This window comes from Vigna radiata, unplaced genomic scaffold (genome assembly GCF_000741045.1).
Source record: "Vigna radiata var. radiata cultivar VC1973A unplaced genomic scaffold, Vradiata_ver6 scaffold_369, whole genome shotgun sequence".
In the NCBI taxonomy this organism is placed as follows: domain Eukaryota; kingdom Viridiplantae; phylum Streptophyta; class Magnoliopsida; order Fabales; family Fabaceae; genus Vigna; species Vigna radiata.
Window position 1 is genome coordinate 122,209 of NW_014542358.1, and position 21,428 is coordinate 143,636.

The 21,428-nt window shown below is 35.8% G+C and overlaps 1 protein-coding gene across 1 annotated transcript; it reads left to right on the top strand.

The window, feature by feature from the left end:
* Positions 1–978: 978 nt before the first annotated feature.
* On the top strand, positions 979–19,048 carry LOC106779647 (DNA polymerase delta catalytic subunit). The gene is made up of 30 exons (XM_014667805.2): positions 979–1,372; positions 1,482–1,592; positions 2,665–2,771; positions 2,880–3,039; positions 3,261–3,456; positions 3,550–3,685; positions 3,768–3,905; positions 4,190–4,267; positions 4,396–4,487; positions 4,852–4,918; positions 5,009–5,080; positions 5,721–5,807; positions 6,475–6,594; positions 6,701–6,799; positions 8,520–8,627; positions 8,767–8,862; positions 8,986–9,051; positions 9,198–9,254; positions 9,410–9,497; positions 9,609–9,688; positions 10,162–10,275; positions 15,693–15,807; positions 15,877–16,049; positions 16,182–16,253; positions 16,823–16,897; positions 16,985–17,074; positions 17,148–17,308; positions 18,092–18,165; positions 18,247–18,334; positions 18,638–19,048. Exons 1-30 carry the CDS (start codon positions 1,120–1,122, stop codon positions 18,723–18,725), a joined length of 3,261 nt encoding a protein of 1,086 aa, XP_014523291.1. The 5' UTR covers positions 979–1,119; the 3' UTR covers positions 18,726–19,048.
* The last annotated feature ends 2,380 nt before the right edge of the window (positions 19,049–21,428 follow it).

Here is a 21,428-nt window from a genome sequence, read left to right on the forward strand (position 1 = left end):
TTAACTTAAAAAAGTTTGATAATATGTGCAAGTGGGTATTTGTTGACCTTAGAGGCAAACCTTTAAAATCTTTGATAATAAAATTTTTGATAATAAGAGATTGATTTCTTTAGGATCCAAATATCATTTTAGTAGAATTTTTATAGTACATTATTTTAGATTTATATTTTTATTTTGTGTATAGAATCTTCTAGAATTCATGGTGAAATTTTTTTTAAGATAAAAAATTTAAAGAGAGACCTACTCTATAAATCATCCACATGGAACTACACAAGAAATAACCCATTTCATTATAGGATAAGGAAAAGTTTAAGAAGGATGAAATTAATTCTAACATTACCTAACATAAAAGAGAATGAATTTTCCAATGATATAATTTCTTGACCAATTTTCTTGTTAAACATAAATAGAACAAGATATGACGATTATAACTTAATAAATAACTTAAATTAATTTCCAATTATGTAAATGAATAATCAATTTATGATATTATACCTTTTAGTAAAATTTCAACTAAAATAATATTTTAACCAATTTTATCTTTTAAATAACATTTATTTTTAAATTTAATTATTTTTTTTTAATTTAACAATTTATTAAATTTAACTATTTTTAAACTAAAATAACTATTATAATAAAAAATTATCTATACAAAATGTTATCTACAAAATTATAAAATTATTTAAATTTATTTTTATAATTATAATACTAATTTTATTATTTTTTATTATCATAAAAAAATAATAATTATTTGCGTAGATATTTTCTCTAGTATTACATTAAAAAAATCGAGCTTACATATTCTTATCTCATATTTAATGTATTTTAAATTTTTGACGGGATAAATTTTGTAAATTAAAGTAAATAATTTTTATATTTCAAATAATATAACGTCTATATAAAAGCTTCACCAATCATATCAAAATGCCAAATGTTCTGTTACCCAAAGTAAAAAGAGAAGAATCATGTAATTGTAATAATCTCATTCACAGTATAGATCACGTGTGTCGCAAGCGGGAAAATCTCACAAACAACTCTTAACAAAAACTGGCGGGAACTCGTTAGCCTTTCACACCACATTCTCTCACTTTTCCACCGGCTCTCTCTCTTCCGGTTCCAATGAGCAACGCCTCACGAAAGCGCGCGGCGTCGGCGGTGGCGCCACAACCTCCGCCGCCAAAGCAAGTCTTAATGACTCAGGAAGAGGACTTCATGGACGAAGACGTGTTCATCGACCAAACCCTTGTTTCAGAAGATGAAGAGTCCATCATTCTCCGCGACATCGAGCAGCGCCAGGCCCTCGCCGCGCGGCTATCCAAGTGGACGCGTCCTCCTCTCTCCGATGATTACGTCGCACAATCTCGTGGCGTCGGTGTGTATTTTCCGTTAATTGTTTTCCCTTCTTCTAGGGTTTTGTTTTCCCTCTATCATTGGTGGAGTTTTATTGATTTGTGCTCTGAGTTTCTGTTTCTGGATTTTAGTTTTTCAGCAGCTGGAGATTGATTATGTGATCGGGGAGAGTCACAGGGAGTTGCTGCCGAACTTGTCTGGACCTGCTGCTATTATCAGAATTTTTGGTGTTACGAAAGAAGGTCTGCTCGTGTATATGCTGTCTTTATGTCGCAAAATTTGGTTTCTTAGACAATCGGAGATAAACATAGCTGATTTGTTTGTTTATAGTGTTGCGCGAGCTTGTAGGGAAGAAAGAAAACCTGAATGACCCCCGCAACGAACTGTCTCCAGTTTTAGAAATTTGAAACAACAAAATGAGAACAATAGTAGTTGATGATGCCTTTGAGTCTCTTTTGGTTTTCTATCACTAAGTCAAGGGTGGTTTATATTAGGAGTGTTTGGAGTTTCGGGTGGTCCAGTTTTTAGGGAAAAATTATTGGCACTGAACCAGTACGTTCTTGTAAGTGGACAAATGGATTAAAACAAATCAATCTCAATTATTTTGTTTCAGTTCTGCCAAGTCAGTTTTAAGTCGACCACTTTTTCTTATATTAACACTAAGTTTACTTCACTTTATTTTCACGATCCACTTATCAACAAATTTCCTTTAAGTCTTATTAAAAGCATAATCAATAGATATAAACAACCCATTAATGTAAAAAGTTTCATGATAAGTAGAAATCTAATCTATGAATATATTAATGTTGGGCAATATATGCATAGATAGCGAACTACACAATTTTAGTCTGGTTGCATAGCTGAAAGCTTGAACAAACTATATGTATGCTTAGGAAACCAAACTTATTTGAGTTTGTTTTGCCAAATTAAGATTTATCAACCTAGTGCACAAATAGTTTGTTTGATTCTAGATATGAAGTAATGAATGTTTCAGAAAAGGGAAAGTTGAGGCTTTTGACAAACTTGTGCTTATTTTGTATAGCCCAACGTCATGTTTGGATTTTGCTTTCTTGCATGATCAGTTCCTTGCATAATTCATGTCTGGATTTTCCAATTATTACAATTATCAAACAATGACTCTATGTGCCTAGAATAGTATGTTTTTAAGAGAACTAGTCAAGTGTTTGTTTGGAAAAGTTGTTTTAAAAATAAAAATTATATATGACCTATCATTGTACTTGTGATTATGGGAAGCCAGCCATGCAGTGCCTTGTAGAAATTATATAACTAACTTTTATTTTGTTTGTTTGCTAGGTCACAGTGTTTGCTGCAATGTTCATGGCTTTGAGCCATATTTCTACATCTCTTGCCCTCCTGGAATGGGTCCAGATGATATCTCACATTTTCACCAAGCACTTGAGGTACCTGAAAATACATTTTTTTTTTCTGGTTTTCAATCTAGAAAGGGAATAGGGTTCATTTATTTAACTTGCAAATTGCTTTAATTACTTGCTTTTGTCATGCTCCAGGGAAGGATGAGAGAAGCCAATAGAAATAGTAATGTAGGAAAATTCATTCGCCGCATTGAAATGGTGCAGAGGAGAAGTATTATGTACTATCAGCAATCTGATTCTCAGCCCTTTCTCAAAATAGTAGTTGCTCTCCCAACAATGGTTGCCAGCTGTCGTGGTAAACTTCTATATTTTTAATCGACATTCTACTTTCCAATATATTTATGTTTAAGCTGCATTTTTGGTTCTGATGGCCGTATGGCACACTTTGGGCTAAATGTTAAATCTTAGCTTCATGCATTTTGACACTAGTGTGTCAACATTTTTTTGACAGTTGTGTTTGTCGACATTACTTGACTTGTGGATCAATGTTTCTTAACAATATTTCAAAACTTTTAGGTATTCTTGATAGGGGTATTCAGCTTGATGGTTTGGGAATGAAGAGCTTCTTGACTTATGAAAGCAATGTACTTTTTGCTCTACGGTTCATGATTGATTGCAACATAGTTGGTGGAAATTGGATTGAAATTCCGGCAGGAAAATATAAAAAGATAGTGAAAAGCTTGTCTTATTGCCAGTTGGAGTTTGATTGCCTGTATCCTCTTTCATGTGTTAATAACTGGGTTTAAGGGTTATGAGAATACCAAAATCTTTGGATTTTTCTGTTCTCCCCTTAACAATATTATAGGTATTCTGATTTGATTAGTCATGCTCCAGAAGGGGAGTATTCAAAGATGGCTCCATTTCGCATATTGAGTTTTGACATTGAGTGTGCTGGGCGGAAAGGTCATTTTCCCGAGCCTAGCCATGATCCTGTTATCCAGGTCCCTTGCCTTCTCTTTTTTCACCTGCAAATTAGTGCACTGTGTTATTGTTTTTGATCTGAAAATTGTCATTTTGTTTCAGATTGCTAATTTGGTTACTTTACAAGGAGAAGACCAGCCACTTATTCGTAATGTGATGACCCTTAAGTCATGTTCTCCTATTGTTGGTGTTGATGTGATGTCATTTGATACGGAAAGAGAAGTCCTGCTAGCTTGGAGGGTAATATACTTATCAAGCAAAAGAAATTCAGAACTCCCCCCTCTCCCCCCCATTTTTAATTCACCACTCTCCCTGACTAAACTGTTTTTGGGATATGCTAATTAAATAATTGATATATTGCATGTTTTGTTTCATAGGATGATGTTTTGTAGTTCTTATAACTTCATCAATGGTCAATGCTATTAAATATCTTGATTCTTAAACTTGTATATCATGAGTCAATTTAATATCCTTTTCTATATTACACTCTTATATTCTGATGGAGGTGTTTTTTTTTCTTTCAGGATTTTCTTCGGGAAGTGGACCCTGATATTATTATTGGATATAACATCTGCAAATTTGACCTGCCATATCTTATTGAGGTGCTGACTTGACTTTTAATCAGTACACATTTAGAATTGATAACTGGAAGGTTTTTTCATATAAAACAAAGGTTTCGTGCATGTTGTGCTTACTTTTTTGGTTTATTTGTTATTTTCTTGGTTTCTAGAGAGCTGCAAACCTGAAGATAGCAGAATTTCCAATTCTTGGCCGTATTAGGAATAGTAGAGTTCGGGTAAAGGATACAACTTTTTCATCAAGGTAAAGAGATTTAGTCTTCTGTCATGAACATGTTTCCTGTCATTATTTGATAATAGTCATATTCTGGTGGGTTGACAGGGTTTGTTAGTTTTATTAAGAAGTGAACTTTAAGTATAAATCAATTTTGCAAAACTGGTTTGTAAGGTGAAGATTGCACTCACTTATATGCTTTAAATCGGTCTTATCTCTAGTTGATGTGAGATTTCCAACAAGTTTTATCAACTTTAATGAATATAGAAACTTGATTTCTAAGGAAAATCTTGAATTTTATGTTCTTAGTGAGTTTTGGAATTAGTTTCTCCTTTTATTTTCTGATTCTAACTCATTTGACTATCTACCTTATTGATACTTGATGGTTTTGTAGGCAGTATGGGACCAGGGAAAGTAAAGAAGTTACAGTAGAAGGGAGAGTTCAGTTTGACTTACTCCAGGTTATGTTAATATTGTTTTGTTTTAATTCCCTTGTGATGGACACCGAGTTTATTGCTCAACAGGTTTATTTGTTATGTTTTCATCTGCAGGTTATGCAAAGAGACTACAAATTAAGTTCTTATTCACTAAATTCTGTCTCAGCACACTTCCTTTCTGAGCAGGTAAAGTTGTTTTCTTGGCATGTCAACAATTATTTCCCCCCTTTATTGTGTATTGGCACAATGGTAAAGCTATTGCCTTCTGACCTGGAGATGATAAGTTCAAATCTGGAATGCCTCTCCTCTTGGTGTATAAGGTTGCATACATCTACCCTCTTTGGTCCCATTAGGTGGGAGCCCTGTTCACTGGGTCCCCCTTTTATCGTTTCTTTATTCCTTTATTCTCTGTTTCAAATACATCTGGGAAGTGGAAGCTGTTAATGGGATTTGGATCAGGGTTGAAAAATACAATTAATACATCTTTATATTTATATGTAAACACGGTACCTGTCTATTTATGACCATAGATGTAGTTGCAGATTTACATGCATAAATTCATGATTTGATATGAGCATTGGTCATTTCAATTGGATTGCAATTGAGTTCTAAAATTTACAGATATACCTTTCAATTGGTTCTTTTATTCGCTGTTTGTATGTTTGCATTTGTGTCTGTGCTCTTTTTCTGCATTTTGACCTATGTTTATGCCTAGCATTATTAAATAGCTTCTTTGTGCTGGAATCTCGTCTTTGTTCTAGGATGTTAATATGTTATAGTGCTTGTCAATTTATTAGCTTAGTAACTGCATGTTCATATAGTGCAGAAAGAGGATGTCCATCATTCTATTATATCTGATCTTCAGAATGGAACTGCAGAAACTAGGAGGCGCCTTGCTGTGTATTGTTTGAAGGTTTGTTTTCTGGTTCCTTTGTGGTAGGATGCTTTATTGGCACTTTTTATTTAAATGATTATTGTCTAGTTTTTTTTTTTCCTATCTAGTTCTCACTGTTCAGTAAACTTCACAGATATAAACATAGAAGTTGGCGATAATTACTTTGTAACTCAGTTGATGATGAAAATTATGATCTGACTGATCGAGCCACAGTTTTGGTTTGCATTTTTTTAGTTTTATGGAATACTTCTGTTTGGAAAGGATTTTCCATGTTATTTGGTGGCCCTGGGCTTTCTGTTGGGAAAGTTGTAAAGAAGGCTCTGTTTCATCTATCCTTTTGATGTGTAGCAAATAAGGTTTTTTACCACTTAATTTATTGGCCAAGTTGTTACTTAAGCTATCTGTAACTAATTCTAACCAACTGATGATAGATGTTATTTGACATCTGGCATATTACAGCGGCAGTAATATACTGTAAAATTTTCAGTAATTTTTTTATCCTATTATGCTTACTAATTTAACTTTGAAAAGTTTTGTTGTGCGTGTTTTTTTTTTTGGGTGAATTGTTTGTGGTTCTTTAACCTATTAAAGTGTTGTCTAATAGATATGGTGAATCCATTATGGGTATTCTAAATGTGAGAGAAATCGACCATTCAAAATTCATACTCTGCTCGTCAATGTGCAGGATGCATATCTTCCTCAGCGGCTTTTGGATAAACTGATGTTCATTTACAATTATGTGGAGATGGCTCGAGTGACAGGTGTTCCAATTTCTTTTCTACTTTCCAGAGGCCAAAGCATTAAGGTAAGCATCAAAGTTCCTTTTTAATTAACAATGCTTAGAATCACTAAAATGATTGACTCGTTAAATTTGTATCAATAATTAATTGTTTTCTTTTCTTCCTTTCCAGGTACTTTCTCAACTTCTTAGGAAGGCAAGACAGAAGAATCTGGTCATTCCTAATGTCAAGCAGGTTGGGTCTGAACAAGGAACATTTGAAGGTGCCACTGTAAGTTCATTCGTTTCTTTTTCATATTCATTATTTTAACTGTCTATACAATCTATTATTTTAATTGTCTATACAATCTATGGGTGTTATTCATAGATTCTTTCCAATTTCATGTCTATACGTGCATATGGCAAGGGGTGAGTTTGGATAGTGTCTATCCGCAATCCGTCCCGTTATCCTTTAGATACTTGTTTACAAAATATTTGTAGGCATTTTAAAACTTGTGGATATTTAAAAAATGATATTTTATAAATTTTTAAAATAAAATTTAAATAAAATTACAAAAAAATATAAAATATAATATAAATTAAATTAAATATAAAGAAAAATTTAATTTTAATTAAATTTTAACCTAATAAAATATAAATTAATTTTAATTTCAATTAAATTTAACTTAATATAAGTTAAATTTTAATTTTATGTTTTTGCTGATTATGAATACATGTAGATATGAGTAGTATGATACTCGCACAAGACCCGTTTATAAACTGGTATTTAAATATCTATTACTTGTTACCTGTAAGTATCAACTATCTGTTGTAGATTTCATCCACATATTCTTGCGGGTATAGGATTTTTTCGATTCCTACATGTATGTTTGTTTGTATGAATCTTCTACTATGAAATGAAATACATTGTATTAGCTACCTATTCATATAACTATTTGATGCCTTGTATTTTCTGAGAATTTTATTTATATTTTGTCACTTCAAATTAGATTATATGCCGAATTAACTGATGAATGAATTGGAAATTTAAAGGCTCTTAGCATCATTATCTTTTCACTTTAAGATTGCATTGCATCAAGGTTGTCAAATATGAGTCTATGGTAACTCGTTAAGGTTCTACAAACTCAAGACTTTACCTAAAATAGTATTAAAGATACCTATCATGTATCCAAACAAAATATATTAACCTTATACGGAATAGACAAATCATCTTTGTAAATATTTAAGTTTTCTGGTTAGGTAGAAGTGTGAATATTGTATTTTTCACTTTACAGTTGGAACAAAGAAAGACAATTCTGCTATATATCATTGCCTTTTTGGTTTAGGGGAAGTAGGTAAGAAAATTACTTTATCCAATCTGAATAATGACGATTATACAGTGAGATTTTATTCTGATTCAATTTCTTGATTGAAAAATAAATTTGGAACCAGGATAAATATCTCCTAGGGTATCCCCTTCACAAGGGTTTCCCGTATTTGCCACATCAAATCTAAATCTCGGTCCTCAATAGATACAAACTGAATGCCCACACCTATTCTCTCCAATTAATGAATGTTGTAACTGTTGATACTTTACTCTAAGTAGTAACTATTGATGTTTTGGAATCCCTAACAAACATGTAAAGCTCGTTTGGTTTGAGAAAATGTTTTTTCTGTTTTTATATCCTGTTTTTAAGGATTCACTATTTCTGGTATAAGTTTTGAAAACAGTAAACAAAATGATATTTCTTTAATTATTTGTGAAAACAGAAAAACTCTAAACGTTTCCTCAAATCAATTTGGTTCTTAGCTATGAATTGGAATTTTTATTGTTAAAATGCCTATAAACAAAGATTTATACATTCTAGATTTGCAGTTGTTCATGGATACTTGTTGTTCTTTCCCTCTTGTTGTTCTGTTAACGCAAGAAAATATTGAAAGCATGCTCAAATTTCAAGTATCGTCAAGCTGTTGCCTTTTGGTGCATGATTTTTTAACTTTACAACTTGCAGGTGTTGGAGGCAAGAGCTGGATTTTATGAAAAACCAATCGCTACGTTAGATTTTGCATCCCTGTATCCATCTATTATGATGGCCTATAATTTATGTTATTGCACTCTGGTAAATATTTGATTGTTTTGCTAAAGCATCTGAGTTTGGTTTCATTAGAAAAAATTATGGATATTTCACTGGATTTGTTCAGTTTGTATTGAGTAACAATTGGTAGTGTTTTTCTTCTTCATTTTAACTGTTCTTTAAGGTCACTTCTGAAGATGCTCGCCAGCTCAACATCCCTTCAGAGTCCTTGAACAGAACTCCATCTGGTGAAACATTTGTTAAATCAAATCTGCAGAAGGTATGTTGTTTGAAAAAAATTAATACTTTGCCTTTTTCTTTAAGGCTCTCTGCTGATTTCATTTTAGAGGTTAATAATGCTTATACGAAGTTGAGGCACTGATGTTTATGAAGATAAATTCAGGGAATACTTCCTGAAATACTTGAAGAGCTATTAACAGCCCGTAAAAGGGCAAAAGCAGATTTAAAGGTATCCTTTCTGTACATGTGAAAGTTGACTTTGGGTTTAGATTGTTTTTGCTGTCAGCTGTAGTGTTTTGGTTAATGCAAATCCACTAATTGAATTCTGTATATCATCTCTTCCTGTACATGATTTCTGTCAAATATCTACTTCAGGAGGCAAAGGATCCCCTGGAGAGGGCAGTGCTAGATGGTAGGCAGCTGGCCCTGAAAGTAAGCCACTCTTAATGTTTTCTGTCTTTTTTCCTTGTCCTTTTTTCTTTTGACATTTGTTCATTTCTCTCTACTGCATAGTTTGTACTAATTCTTGGTATTGGTACTAATTCTTGGTAACATTTTAAACTCCATTTCTGTTTCCTTTTGGTTAGATTAGTGCAAATTCCGTTTATGGGTTTACTGGGGCTACCATTGGTCAGTTACCATGTTTAGAGATATCATCGAGTGTAACAAGCTATGGTATTGCTTTCATCTCTTAGTTTGTTTGGTGTGCTTTTAAATTATCTTTTTGTTGAATTTAAATAGCATATTCATTGAGTTCTGATTATGTTTCATTGGATGCTTATAAAGGTCGGCAAATGATTGAGCACACAAAAAAACTTGTGGAAGATAAATTCACAACACTTAATGGCTATGAACACAATGCCGAGGTATAATATTTAGAAAATTTATTGTTTTGATACATGTCATTCGCAATGGTGTTTCATGGGTTAGAAGTTGAAGCTATTTTGGGTGTTTTTATTGATCCTTGTTAGATATGGTTAAGATGTTATTAGATATTGTTAGTTATAATATTATGTGTTAGTTTCAAATGTAGTGAGCTTAGGTTCATCTCTTTGTATTTTTCTATTTATTAATGCATAACACTATATGCTCAACACACATTACGGATTCATCCCATGCCACTTTCTCTTTTATTTTAACAGTCCTTATTACTGCATTTTAGTCTGGGGAATTTAACATTGAACCAATAATATAAACTTTCTATCCTTGCCAATAAATTTTAGTCTTCCAGTTGTGCCTTCGTTTTCTTAAATTTAATGTAGTCATATCTTTTTTTAACGTGCTTTACCTCCTTAACAATGGCAAATGTTTTGCAAAGTAATGTTATTCTTGCTACTAGGTAATATATGGAGACACGGATTCAGTCATGGTACAATTTGGTGTTTCTTCCGTAGAACAGGCCATGAACTTGGGGCGAGAAGCTGCCGAATATATAAGTGGAACATTCACAAAAGTAACAGTTTATTTTTGCTTTTTATTTTATTCTTTGATGATAGCCTGCGAAACTGATGGATTTCTAAACTTCAAAACTGTTGTGTTTTTCTTGATAGATAATTGATTTTCATGCATCACTTATCTTCATAGTAAGGAAAAATGTTCCTTTTTATTTTCTCCAAACAAGGAAGTAACAATTGATTGATTCTAACGTCACATTGTTTTTTATTTGTACAAGATTCCAATAAAAAATGAGCCCCTCAATGTACTACAAAACAACATATTCTCAATTTAATTATTCCAATCATTCCCCTGATTCTTCAAATATGGAACAAAAATTTACATGGTTTTTCAAATAGTCTAGATTCAGCAATTATAATGTTATTTCTGAATTTATATCAAGTTAATTACAACTTCATAAAATTTGCAGCTAGTGCTACGTGCCTGAGTTAGGGACGTAACTTAGAACAATTCCTTACACACTTTCACACAGAAGGAATAATGGAAAATAGATGAATAAACCTCTTTTATTGAATGAAAATACTGAATCAAAGAAAACAACCAATAACTGGGAGCGTAACCTCTGTCAGTCACCTGAGAGCATAACTTCTCTTATAAACTCTCAAATCAAAAGCATGCCTTTATCCCTAGGCTTCCCCTTAATTTATACTAATTAATTCCCTCCCAAGATATACTGAATATTAGAAAATAATCCTATTTACTATAGGTATCTGATACGAATATATTTAGTCTTATTTACTATATTAACTTATATCAAATAATATCCTAAGATATGATCCTGATTACTCTAATTGATATCCTCTGAATCTCCTCCCAAGATTTCCCTCCTATTACTCTAATTAGTTTCCCGCTGCGCTCTTCTAGGAATCCTCCTTATTGCTATCCACCGTTCAGTTAGCTCAGTACCTGTTCTCTCCCGCTCGGTCCGTTTGGTTTTCTTCTTCAGCTCGTCCCCTTTCTTTCACCGTTCGGCCTTCTCCCCCTCGGTCCTCTTCCCATTCCCTTCTTACCGTTCGGTCTTGGTCCCTTTCCCTTCTTACTGTTCGGTCTTGGTCCCTTTCCCTTCTTACCGTTCGGTCTTGGTCCTCCTCTCTCTCCCTCCTATACTTTCTCCCCTGGCCCATATTTGCTGAGACGATCCACCACTACCAGGACAACATCATACCCCTGAGATTTGGGCAACTTCACTATAAAATCCATGCTTATTTCTTCCCAGATGGTGTTGGGAATGGGCAATGGTTGCAACAGACCTTGCGGGGAAGATGACAAATATTTGTGCTGTTGGCACACCAGGCAGCTTGCAACAAAGTCAGTTACTGCCTTCTTCATTCCTATCCAATAAAGTGATTCCTATCCAATAAAGTGATTGGGCCACCTTTCGATAAGTCCGATAAACTCATGAGTGCACCCCTGTCTGAGTCATGTGAAATTCTGCTATTAGCTTAGATACCCAGGCTGATTGAGCCGAAATCACCAGTCGTCCCTTATAGTGTAGCCAATCGTTTTCTAGGGTGAAAGAAAGGTGTTAACTGGGGTCGTTCTTTAGGTCGTCCATCACCTTCTTTACATCATCCGCCTCAACCTCCTCCAAAATCTTGCTAACACGGTCTGGCTAACACTCTCAATTCTTTCTCTTCCGCTGTCCCCTCTTCCTTCTTTCGAGATAGGGCATCTGCAACCTTATTAGTGGCCCCAGTTTTGTACACAATCTCAAAATCATACCCCAAGAGGTACTTAAGGCTCCTTTGATCGGTGTGAACCACAAACCTTTGTCCAAGGAGGTACGGCCTCCAGTGTCGTATGGCCATTACTAAAGCCATCAGTTCTTTCTCGTATATTGACTTACTCAACGATCCCTCCGACAATGCCTTTCTGAAAAAGGCAATAGGCCTTTTTCCCTGCGTGAGTACCGCCCCTACTCCTCCTCCTAAGGCATCACACTCAATATGAAAAGGTTGGTCAAAATCAGGTAGGATTAACACAGGTGCTGTTGTAACGACCTTCTTTAATCTAGACATGGCTTCGTCAGTTTCCTTTGTCCATGTGAATTGCCCCTTTTTAAGCAGTACAATTAATGGCTTGGCGATTTTCCCATAATCTTTTACGAATCGCCTGTAATACCCTCTTAGTCCCAGAAATCCCCTCAAAGCCTTTACCGTCTTGGGCCTTTCCCATTCTATCACCGTCCTCACCTTGTCCTGGTCCATCTCAACCCCTTTTTCCGATATCCGATGACCCAAATATCCTATCTGCATTCGGCCAAACTCACGTTTTTTCTTGTTGGCCACCCAACTATTTTCCACTAGTTTCCTTAGCATTGACTTGACATGCTCCAAGTGCTTCTCCACGAGGGCATGAACCATGAACTCGTAGTGACCCTGGTGTGTCCGAAAGGCCGTCTTCTTTACATCCCTTTCTCCCATCCGAATCTGATGGTAGCCTGACTTCAGATCTACTTTCGAAAAGTACTTAGCTCCTCTCAACTCATCTAACAATTCTTCTATTAGTGGAATCGGAAATTTGTCAGGCACCGTAGCCCTGTTGAGGGCCCTGTAATCCACACAAAATCTCCAACTACCATCCTTCTTCTTCACTAATATCACCGGACTCAAGTATGGGCTAGTGCTCGGCCTAATGACTCCTGACTTTAGCATCTCCGTCACCTACTTTTCTATTTCTCCTTTCATTATATGAGGGTATCGGTATGGTCTGACATTTATTGGATCTGTGCCCTCTTTCAACGGTATGTGATGTACCATGCCCCTATCCGGTGGTAGTCCCTGAGGTTCGTGGAACACCCTTGAATACCGGTCGATAATTTGTTCTATTGCCTGATTCTGCTTTGGTGTCAATCCTTGACCGATCGGTCTTTCCTGTTGACCGCTCGGTTCTCCTGCTTCACCTTTTTCCGTCCACCCTAGTTCCCAAACCAGCATCCAAGCTTCCACCTCTGTCATTTTTTAATAGGGCCCCAGGTTCCACCAATCTGCGAGCTAAAGTGGGGTCTCCTTGTATGGTGACCTTCCTCCCTTCTTGGTCGAAAGCCATGGTTAGTTCCCTCCAGTTCAGTGTAACTTCTAGCTTGGCGAGCCATTCTACTCCTAATATTACATCCACTCCCCCCAGTTCAAACAGATGGAACCGTTCTTCCATGCGAATAACTACCTCTTCACAGCACCCCCTTGTCTTCTTCTGCCCATCTCCCAAGCTTACCATATAGGGTAGGGTGTCTACCACCGGTAACCCCAAGTTTCCCACCAATTCCTTGCTTATGAAGTTGTGGCTAGCCCCACAGTCAATCAAAATCAACACTTGCTTCTCTCCTATCCACCCATGTAATTTCATTGTTTTGGGTTGAGTGAGGCCTCCTGCGGAGAAGGCCGAAAGCTCCATCTGCACTTGGTTGAGTTCGGTCTCGCTTTCTTCCTCCTCATCTTCGGCCAGTATCAGCATTCGAAGACTTCTTTCCGGACAACGATGTCCTGGACCGAACGGTCCCCCACACCTGAAACATCTCCCTTCTTCTTTTCGTTTAACATACTCGGCACAAGGCAAATCCTTCACGTTTCTTGGTTGGCCTACTCCACTGCCTCCTATCCCTCCTGACTGCCCTTTCTCCGCGGCTCCCGTTCGGTTTCCCACAGTAGTTTCCGCTCGGCCTTGGTTTTGCCGATTGGCATGCACCCTTACCATTGCACCGTTCGGTTTCCCCATATGTTGGTTTCTGAACATGCCTCCATTTCCGGTTCTCGCCCCTCCGTAGAGTTCCTCTACATCCCTTGCCATCCTCATAGCGGTTAACAACTCTTGTGGATCCAACCAGTAGTCGTACTTGCTTGCAAATCTCATCCTGCAATCCTGCCATAAAGTATCCCATTAGTTGTTCCTTAGGTACCCCGGTCGTCTGTCCCACCGAGATTTCAAAGTCTTGTATGTAATTCTCCACTGACCTTGTCTGCCTACTAGACGCCAACCTTTCAAAGATTGACCCCTGACTTCTTCCTCCAAAACGATTCACCATCGCCTCCTTCAATCCTGTCCACTTACCGTTTTTTGTCTTGCCCCTCCAAAATCTAAACCAGTACCCTGCACAACCTTCCATGCTGATATAGGCTAGGCGTAGTTTTTCCTCCTCGTCAACCCCCCTTATAATTCAAAAAATTTGTCAGCCCTATTGATCCAGTTTAGTGGATCAATCCCTTCAAAATTTGGCAATTTGACCCTTTTCCTCCAATCACCGTTCGGTCTGCTACCACCACCGACCCCCGTACCACCGATCTTCTCTCCCTCTTCGTCCTTGTGCTGGTTCTCCCTTTTTCCGTTGGCCGAACACTGGCTGTCCTCCGAGTCTCCTCGTTTTGTTGCGTTCGTTTCTCCATCATCATCATCAATTGCTGCACGTCCTTGCAGAGTGCCGCTGATTCTGCCGCCATGTCTTTGCGGAGTGCCACTGATTCTGCCACCCTAGACATCTCCATGTTCTCTAGTTTCAGCCCCATGCCATCCAGTCTTCCTTCGATTGCATTCACTCTTCCCTCCATGATTTCTTTCTCCCTCTTACGGATCCGACAGGTTGAACCAATTGTTACGTGCCTGAGTTAGGGACGTAACTTAGAACAATTCCTTACACACTCTCACACAGAAGGAATAATGGAAAATAGATGAATAAACCTCTTTTATTGAATGAAAATACTGAATCAAAGAAAACAACCAATAACTGGGAGCATAACCTCCGTCAGTCACCTGAGAGCATAACCTCTCTTATGAACTCACAAATCAAAAGCATGCCTTTATCCCTAGGCTTCCCCTTAATTTATACTAATTAATTCCCTCCCAAGATATACTGAATATTAGATAATAATCCTATTTACTATAGGTATCTGATACGAATATATTTAGTCTTATTTACTATATTAACTTATATCAAATAATATCCTAAGATATTGTCCTGATTACTCTAATTGATATCCTCTGAATCTTCTCTCAAGATTTCCCTCCTATTACTCTAATTAGTTTCCCGCTGCGCTCTTCTAGGAATCCTCCTTGCTGCTATCCACCGTTCGATCAGCTCAGTACCCGTTCTTTCCCGCTCGATCCGTTCGGTTTTCTTCTTCAGCTCGTCCCCTTTCTTTGACCGTTCGGCCTTCTCCCGCTCGGTCCTCTTCCCATTCCCTTCTTACCGTTCGGTCTTGGTCCCTTTCCCTTCTTACTGTTCGGTCTTGGTCCTCCTCTCTCTCCCTCCTATACTTTTTCCTCTCATAACTTTCCAGCCCCTAACAGCTAGTCTAGAGGTTTTATTCTGCAGATTGTTTAAGCTTCTGATTCAATAAATCTAGTCTTATTTCTATAAAACTTATTATTTTATTTGCTATATTGATTTGTCCTTACTTATTTGTTGTTGTTTTGATTGTGAAGCCCATCAAGCTAGAATTTGAGAAGGTTTATTATCCATATCTCTTGATTAGCAAGAAGAGATATGCTGGTTTGTTTTGGACAAAACCAGACAAGTTCGACAAAATGGACACTAAAGGTAAACATTATTCTTTTCCTTCCTCTTGATTTGCTGAAGTGCCTATTAAACTAAATTTGCATTGAACAGGTATTGAAACAGTTCGAAGAGACAATTGTTTGTTGGTCAAAAACTTGGTGAATGATTGTCTTCACAAAATACTGATTGACAGGGACGTTCCAGGGGCTGTCCAGTATGTCAAGAACGCAATTTCAGATCTTCTTAGGAATCGTATGGATTTATCACTGTTGGTTATTACAAAGGTGGGAGGTCTATTGAATCTACAGACCATGCAATGGTCTTTCTTTGCTATTTGCTAGCGTTCAGATATTTGATGCAAGTGCATTACCAAAATAATTCCTTTGAACTTGGAAATAACATGCTTGCTTTAACAGGGTTTAACAAAGACAGGAGATGATTATGAAGTAAAGGCAGCTCATGTTGAACTTGCTGAAAGGATGCGCAAGGTTGGCTAGATATAATCAAATATATTGGTGGTTCTGTCTTCACTCATTTGTTTTTTGAAAAATTAGATTCTTGTGGCAAAGGAGAAAGAAGCCAGTGTTATAGTACACAGGATCATTTGCACTATATGTGCCAAAGCATGAAATCTTTTATTAGAAGTGTACTTGAACTATGCAGGGAAGAAATAATTTATTGATAACAATCACACCAAATACACTCTCAATTCTATTTGTAACAAACAATCTCTTTAAAATAGAAAAAAATATGCTAATAATATGCTAATATAAATAAGAAGATTTTAAACATATTATCTCCTAATCAAGTTCGTATCCTGGAGATATTCTTATCTTAATAAACAACTATTTACAATAATTACTATGAATTATTTTTAATCTGGATGTTGGATTCTATGGTTACCTCTTGGGTCCTGTATATTGAAGTTTCAATGTTAATTTATTGATGGAACTATATAGTATTGTTACTGGATTTAGGTTTGTTTTTAGGCTTATTGAGCTTGTCATGTCAGTTTTGTGGGTCATAAGTGTATTTTATTTGATTTTACAATTGACAGCGAGATGCTGCCACTGCTCCAAATGTTGGAGATAGAGTACCTTATGTAATTATCAAAGGTGCAAAAGGTGCGAAGGTAATGCCACATGTTCCCCTCTCATTTTTTTAGTTTTTTAAACATTTGTTTAGGTTTTCTCCAGACTAACATGTGTAAAAAAATCAGGCATATGAAAAATCAGAGGACCCTATTTATGTTCTAGAAAACAACATACCAATAGATGCTCAATACTATCTTGAGAATCAAATTAGCAAGGTTAGTTTATCACTTCATTAGATGTTTTGGATTTCTCCAAATTGCTGTTCTTATTAGTTTCATTGTATTGCAGCCGATCCTCAGAATTTTTGAGCCAATTCTGAAGAATGCTAGTAGAGAACTTCTCCATGGAAGTCATACAAGATCTATTTCTATTTCTACTCCATCAAATAGTGGTTTATGGAAATTCGCTAAGAAAGAGCTTACCTGCATTGGCTGTAAAGCTGTATTAGGGTATCTATTTCACCCATCTTTTCGTTGTGTTGTCTTAAAGTTCTAAGATTGTTCCTGCTTGATTTTAATTTCATATATTCCCCCTTTTTTGTCTTTGCTTCATCATATTTTTGCAAAGAAAAAACATAGGAACTATAAAGAATTAACATTTATGTACATACTAACATTTTCAATATCTAAGCTGTATATTTGAGAGATTTTCTATAGATTTTAAATGTACTAGAAATATAGTCCAGCAATATATTATATAATTATTATGATCCCGTTCATGAAGATATACGTGCTTTATGGAAATGAACACAAGTCCCTGCTAAAAAGTAGCACATTATATTAGGGGGACACGTGATAACTTTTGGTCATCTCAGTGCCAGAATAGTTAATTTAAGGAATTTCGTGTCCTCAGTAAATTATTCCCTACATCTCGATAATGTTTCTGTAGATACTACCTGTGAGATGACATTTTGCTTAGGTGGCATTGGTCTACGTTAGAAATTGAAATTTTGATTTGGTTTCCCGTCGTGTTGATCGGAAAGCAAGATTCTTCAGATGTTGTACGAATCATAAGAATAAGGGACTAACTGTTGTCTTGGGATGGAGATGAAAACCTCTGCAGTTGACACCTATAGGCTTCAAGTTGTATTTCCGCTATTAAAATACCTTATAATACTTGTGCCTTGTCTTTTAAGACATCTAATGTTGAAAATTATTTGTATGTATTGTATAATGCACGAGCATATGTCAATATACTGAAGGTGTACTAAATTTTTGTTGCATTTGATTCAGGAAGGATCATCACACCGTCTGTTCACATTGCAAAGGAAGGGAAGCTGAGCTATATTGTAAAACGGTATCTCGAGGTAGGGCATCCTTTGCATCTCTACAATTTGAAATGGTTTTGGTTGTGTAGAGGATGGTTACAGTTGGTGTTGTGGTTGTAGTGTCTGAGCTGGAGATGCATTTTGGGAAGTTGTGGACACAGTGTCAGGAGTGCCAAGGTTCACTTCATCAAGATATTCTCTGCACAAGGTATGCCCATTAGTGAAATTTCTTGGATGGCTAGGGTTCTCAAATTTTTGGTTTTAAGAGGCACCACATTACAGTATTAATTAATTAACATCCTGGAGTTAGGGTGTTTGTTACCCCCCTTCTCTCCGGCTTGTTCAATGCCCAGCCATAACAAGTGTCAAATTATTGTGATATCTTGGTTTCTTGTGTTTTTCCATCTATTTTTTTTTTTTTGTTTTGTAAAAGAACTAGTAATTTCGTTTGTGGTTTGATTTCTCTTGTTAGACTGTTACCATTAACATATCGTGTACTAATTTGTTGTAGTCGGGATTGTCCAATCTTTTATCGACGAAAGAAGGCACAGAAAGAAATGTCCGAAGCACAATCACAATTGGACCGGTGGAGCTTTTAAGTTTGGTCAAGGGTTTTTTTTTCTTTTAAATTTTCTTCCATCTCAAGTCTTTTGTCTTCACACTCTTTTTAGACAATGAATTTCATCCATTCAGTAATCCAAATCCAACTATTGCAATTGAAATCACTAATATTTAGTCATCATAACTAAATTGTATTGTGTAACATTGAAGTTTCTCCTAAGATTCTGTAGTTTTGGGTATGTATATGCACGTGCTCGTGTCTACGGATTATTTAGAGATTATTAGGTGGGAATCGGGGCCATGAATTATTCAACAAAATTCTATTATTACTATTATAATATTTTATTTCTTAAACATAAAACGATGAGTTCATTCCATTTATTTTTTGATAGAAATTATTTACATTGAATTCTAATTATTAATATTTTAAGATGAGAAATAACTGATAGTTCCATGTATTGTCAATAATTAATATAGAAATTATTGACATTATGAAGAAAAAATATTATTGACATTATGGCTCTACTTTTAGAAGAGTATGAAAATTTTTATACCCTTGTAATATCTTTAATTGTTTTTAAAGGTAAAAAGTAATACTTTTTTTGTTTTGAAAATGGCATATTTATTTAAACTTAAATGTTATTTTTTGTTAGTGACAAACTTGAATTTATACTAGTTTGATTCAATTGAATCCATGTCTCGTCTTTCTTTCAAACAATTTGAGTTTGAAAGAATTTTTAGTATAACATAGAGTTTTTAGATTTATAAGTTTACCCAAAATAAACTTAAACTCTTAACAATAAAAAATTGAGTCTAAACAAGTGATGTTATACATAATCATGTTTACCCATGACTTTTCTCTTCTTGGAAGCTTTTTGGTTGATTTCTAAGCTTGTAGCCTTTTGCTCTCCAAGAATGTTGATTGCCTTTGTTTCTTCTAACAATTAAGTTCTTGTTTTATCACATTTTTCACTTAGAGATGAAGGCAAAAACCCATATTTATACTATTGATGTTATTAATGGATTGTGTTTTTAACGTAATCGATTAATGGCATACATATATCAATTTAAAATTCATTTCAGTATATTAATAGATTGTGTAAATGCGATAATTGATTAATTTGAACCTTTTAGAATAAATGCAGAAAGGATGTCTGTTAACACTCTCGCAAGTGTATCAGATCGTTTCAAGTATTATAATTGGTAAACTCAATATCGTTCTTCCCAAAGAACTCGAAGGCCTTATCGTTTGTGCAAATTGAAATCGTAAGACTTGTAAAGAAAAATTAATTGGTTTGGATGCAAGAAACAACAAGTAAACATGCAAATGCGATTGATTCAATTGACGAGAAAAAGACTATGGATGAATGGAGTTGTTGGGGTTTACAATTTCGTCTTATCCACTCTCTCTTATCTACTCCTCTTATTTGATTCGTTTTGTTATCTAATTATCATGCAAACTTTCTTAGTCTACCCTTAACCCGATCCCTCAGCGAAAAGAGCATATTACTAATTACTAGCTTGCGATCCCTAGCCTCCCCTAGTAATTAATAATGCATGATAAACGTAAGCAAAAACAAATGATCGTCCTACCCTCTATCCCTAGGTGGTATTGCTTAATCAAGGAATTTCCCACCAGTTCATGACAGTATCGTACGTTCCTGTACCAATAAAGACAAACAACAATTATCGAATGAGTTAAACGATAAAAGCATTAAGCGCAGATGAAAATCCCAACAATTGATAATCAAAGCATACGACAAGCATATACATAAATAAGAGTTTCAATAAAAGAGTGTTTCAAAAGATTACATTGTTCCCCAACAACAAAAGGGTTTAGTTCACCATTGTCGTGGTGAAACTAGATGAAAAATAATGGAAGAATGGAAAAACAAACCCTAGATTGGATAAAAAGGAGCCTAAGCATCTAAGAGATCTTCTCCAAGGAGTGAAAACTAGGTCTGGTCGCCCCTTTCTGTCAAAAAAATGCATCTGAAGTCTCACTAGGGCTATTTATAGTTGAGGAGCGTCACAAAATTTAGGCCCAAGCCCAGCAGACAACCGCCCGGCGTCACACTTTGGCGCCTGGTGGTTTCCCCATAATCGTGCCACCGCCCGGCTGTGAGTTGTACCGCCCGGCAGTTTGCCTCTAATCGCAAAACCGCCCCGCTTCCCTGCCTGGGCACCAGACAGTGGCTTCTCCTCGCATTTGGCCACCCAGCGTTGGAATTGGCGCTGGGCGGTTCCTAGACTCTTCATTTCTTCATGTTTCTTCTTCTTTCTTGAGTCTAAGACCTTCCATCTTCAATCCCATTCTTCGTTTTCATCAAAAATGCTGCAAAACAATGCAAAACAAGCATAATATCTCTAACAACATCTTTTGACTCTCAACCGACTTAACTTACGTGTTTTGCTTGATTCTAAGCTCATTCTAAGCCTTAAAGGGTGTATTTTGATCTCAAATGAAGCATGAAAATAATTGTTTTTCAACCGTTATAACAACCCTAAACTTAAAACAAAACTTGGCTTTCCACTTTTTCATCCAATAATTGAACACTCCTAAAATTCATGACAAGAACTACTCAATTTCAGATTTTCAGTGGAATCAAATCAAGATGCATGCATGCTTTCAATTCAATTCAGTATATATGATCACATATTTCTGAACAGATGTTACACTTTAGGAATGACCAATCCACTAAGCAAAGATGTAAGCATGAAATTTATCAATTCTCACCAAA

Excerpts from the sequence above, each read along its gene's own strand:
- LOC106779647 (XM_014667805.2), top strand. The coding sequence starts at position 1,120 with ATGAGCAACGCCTCACGAAAGCGCGCGGCGTCGGCGGTGGCGCCACAA. Across the intron at positions 1,373-1,481 it reads CGCACAATCTCGTGGCGTCG|TTTTTCAGCAGCTGGAGATT; the intron begins GTGTGTATTTTC and ends TCTGGATTTTAG. Across the intron at positions 4,488-4,851 it reads GATACAACTTTTTCATCAAG|GCAGTATGGGACCAGGGAAA; the intron begins GTAAAGAGATTT and ends ATGGTTTTGTAG.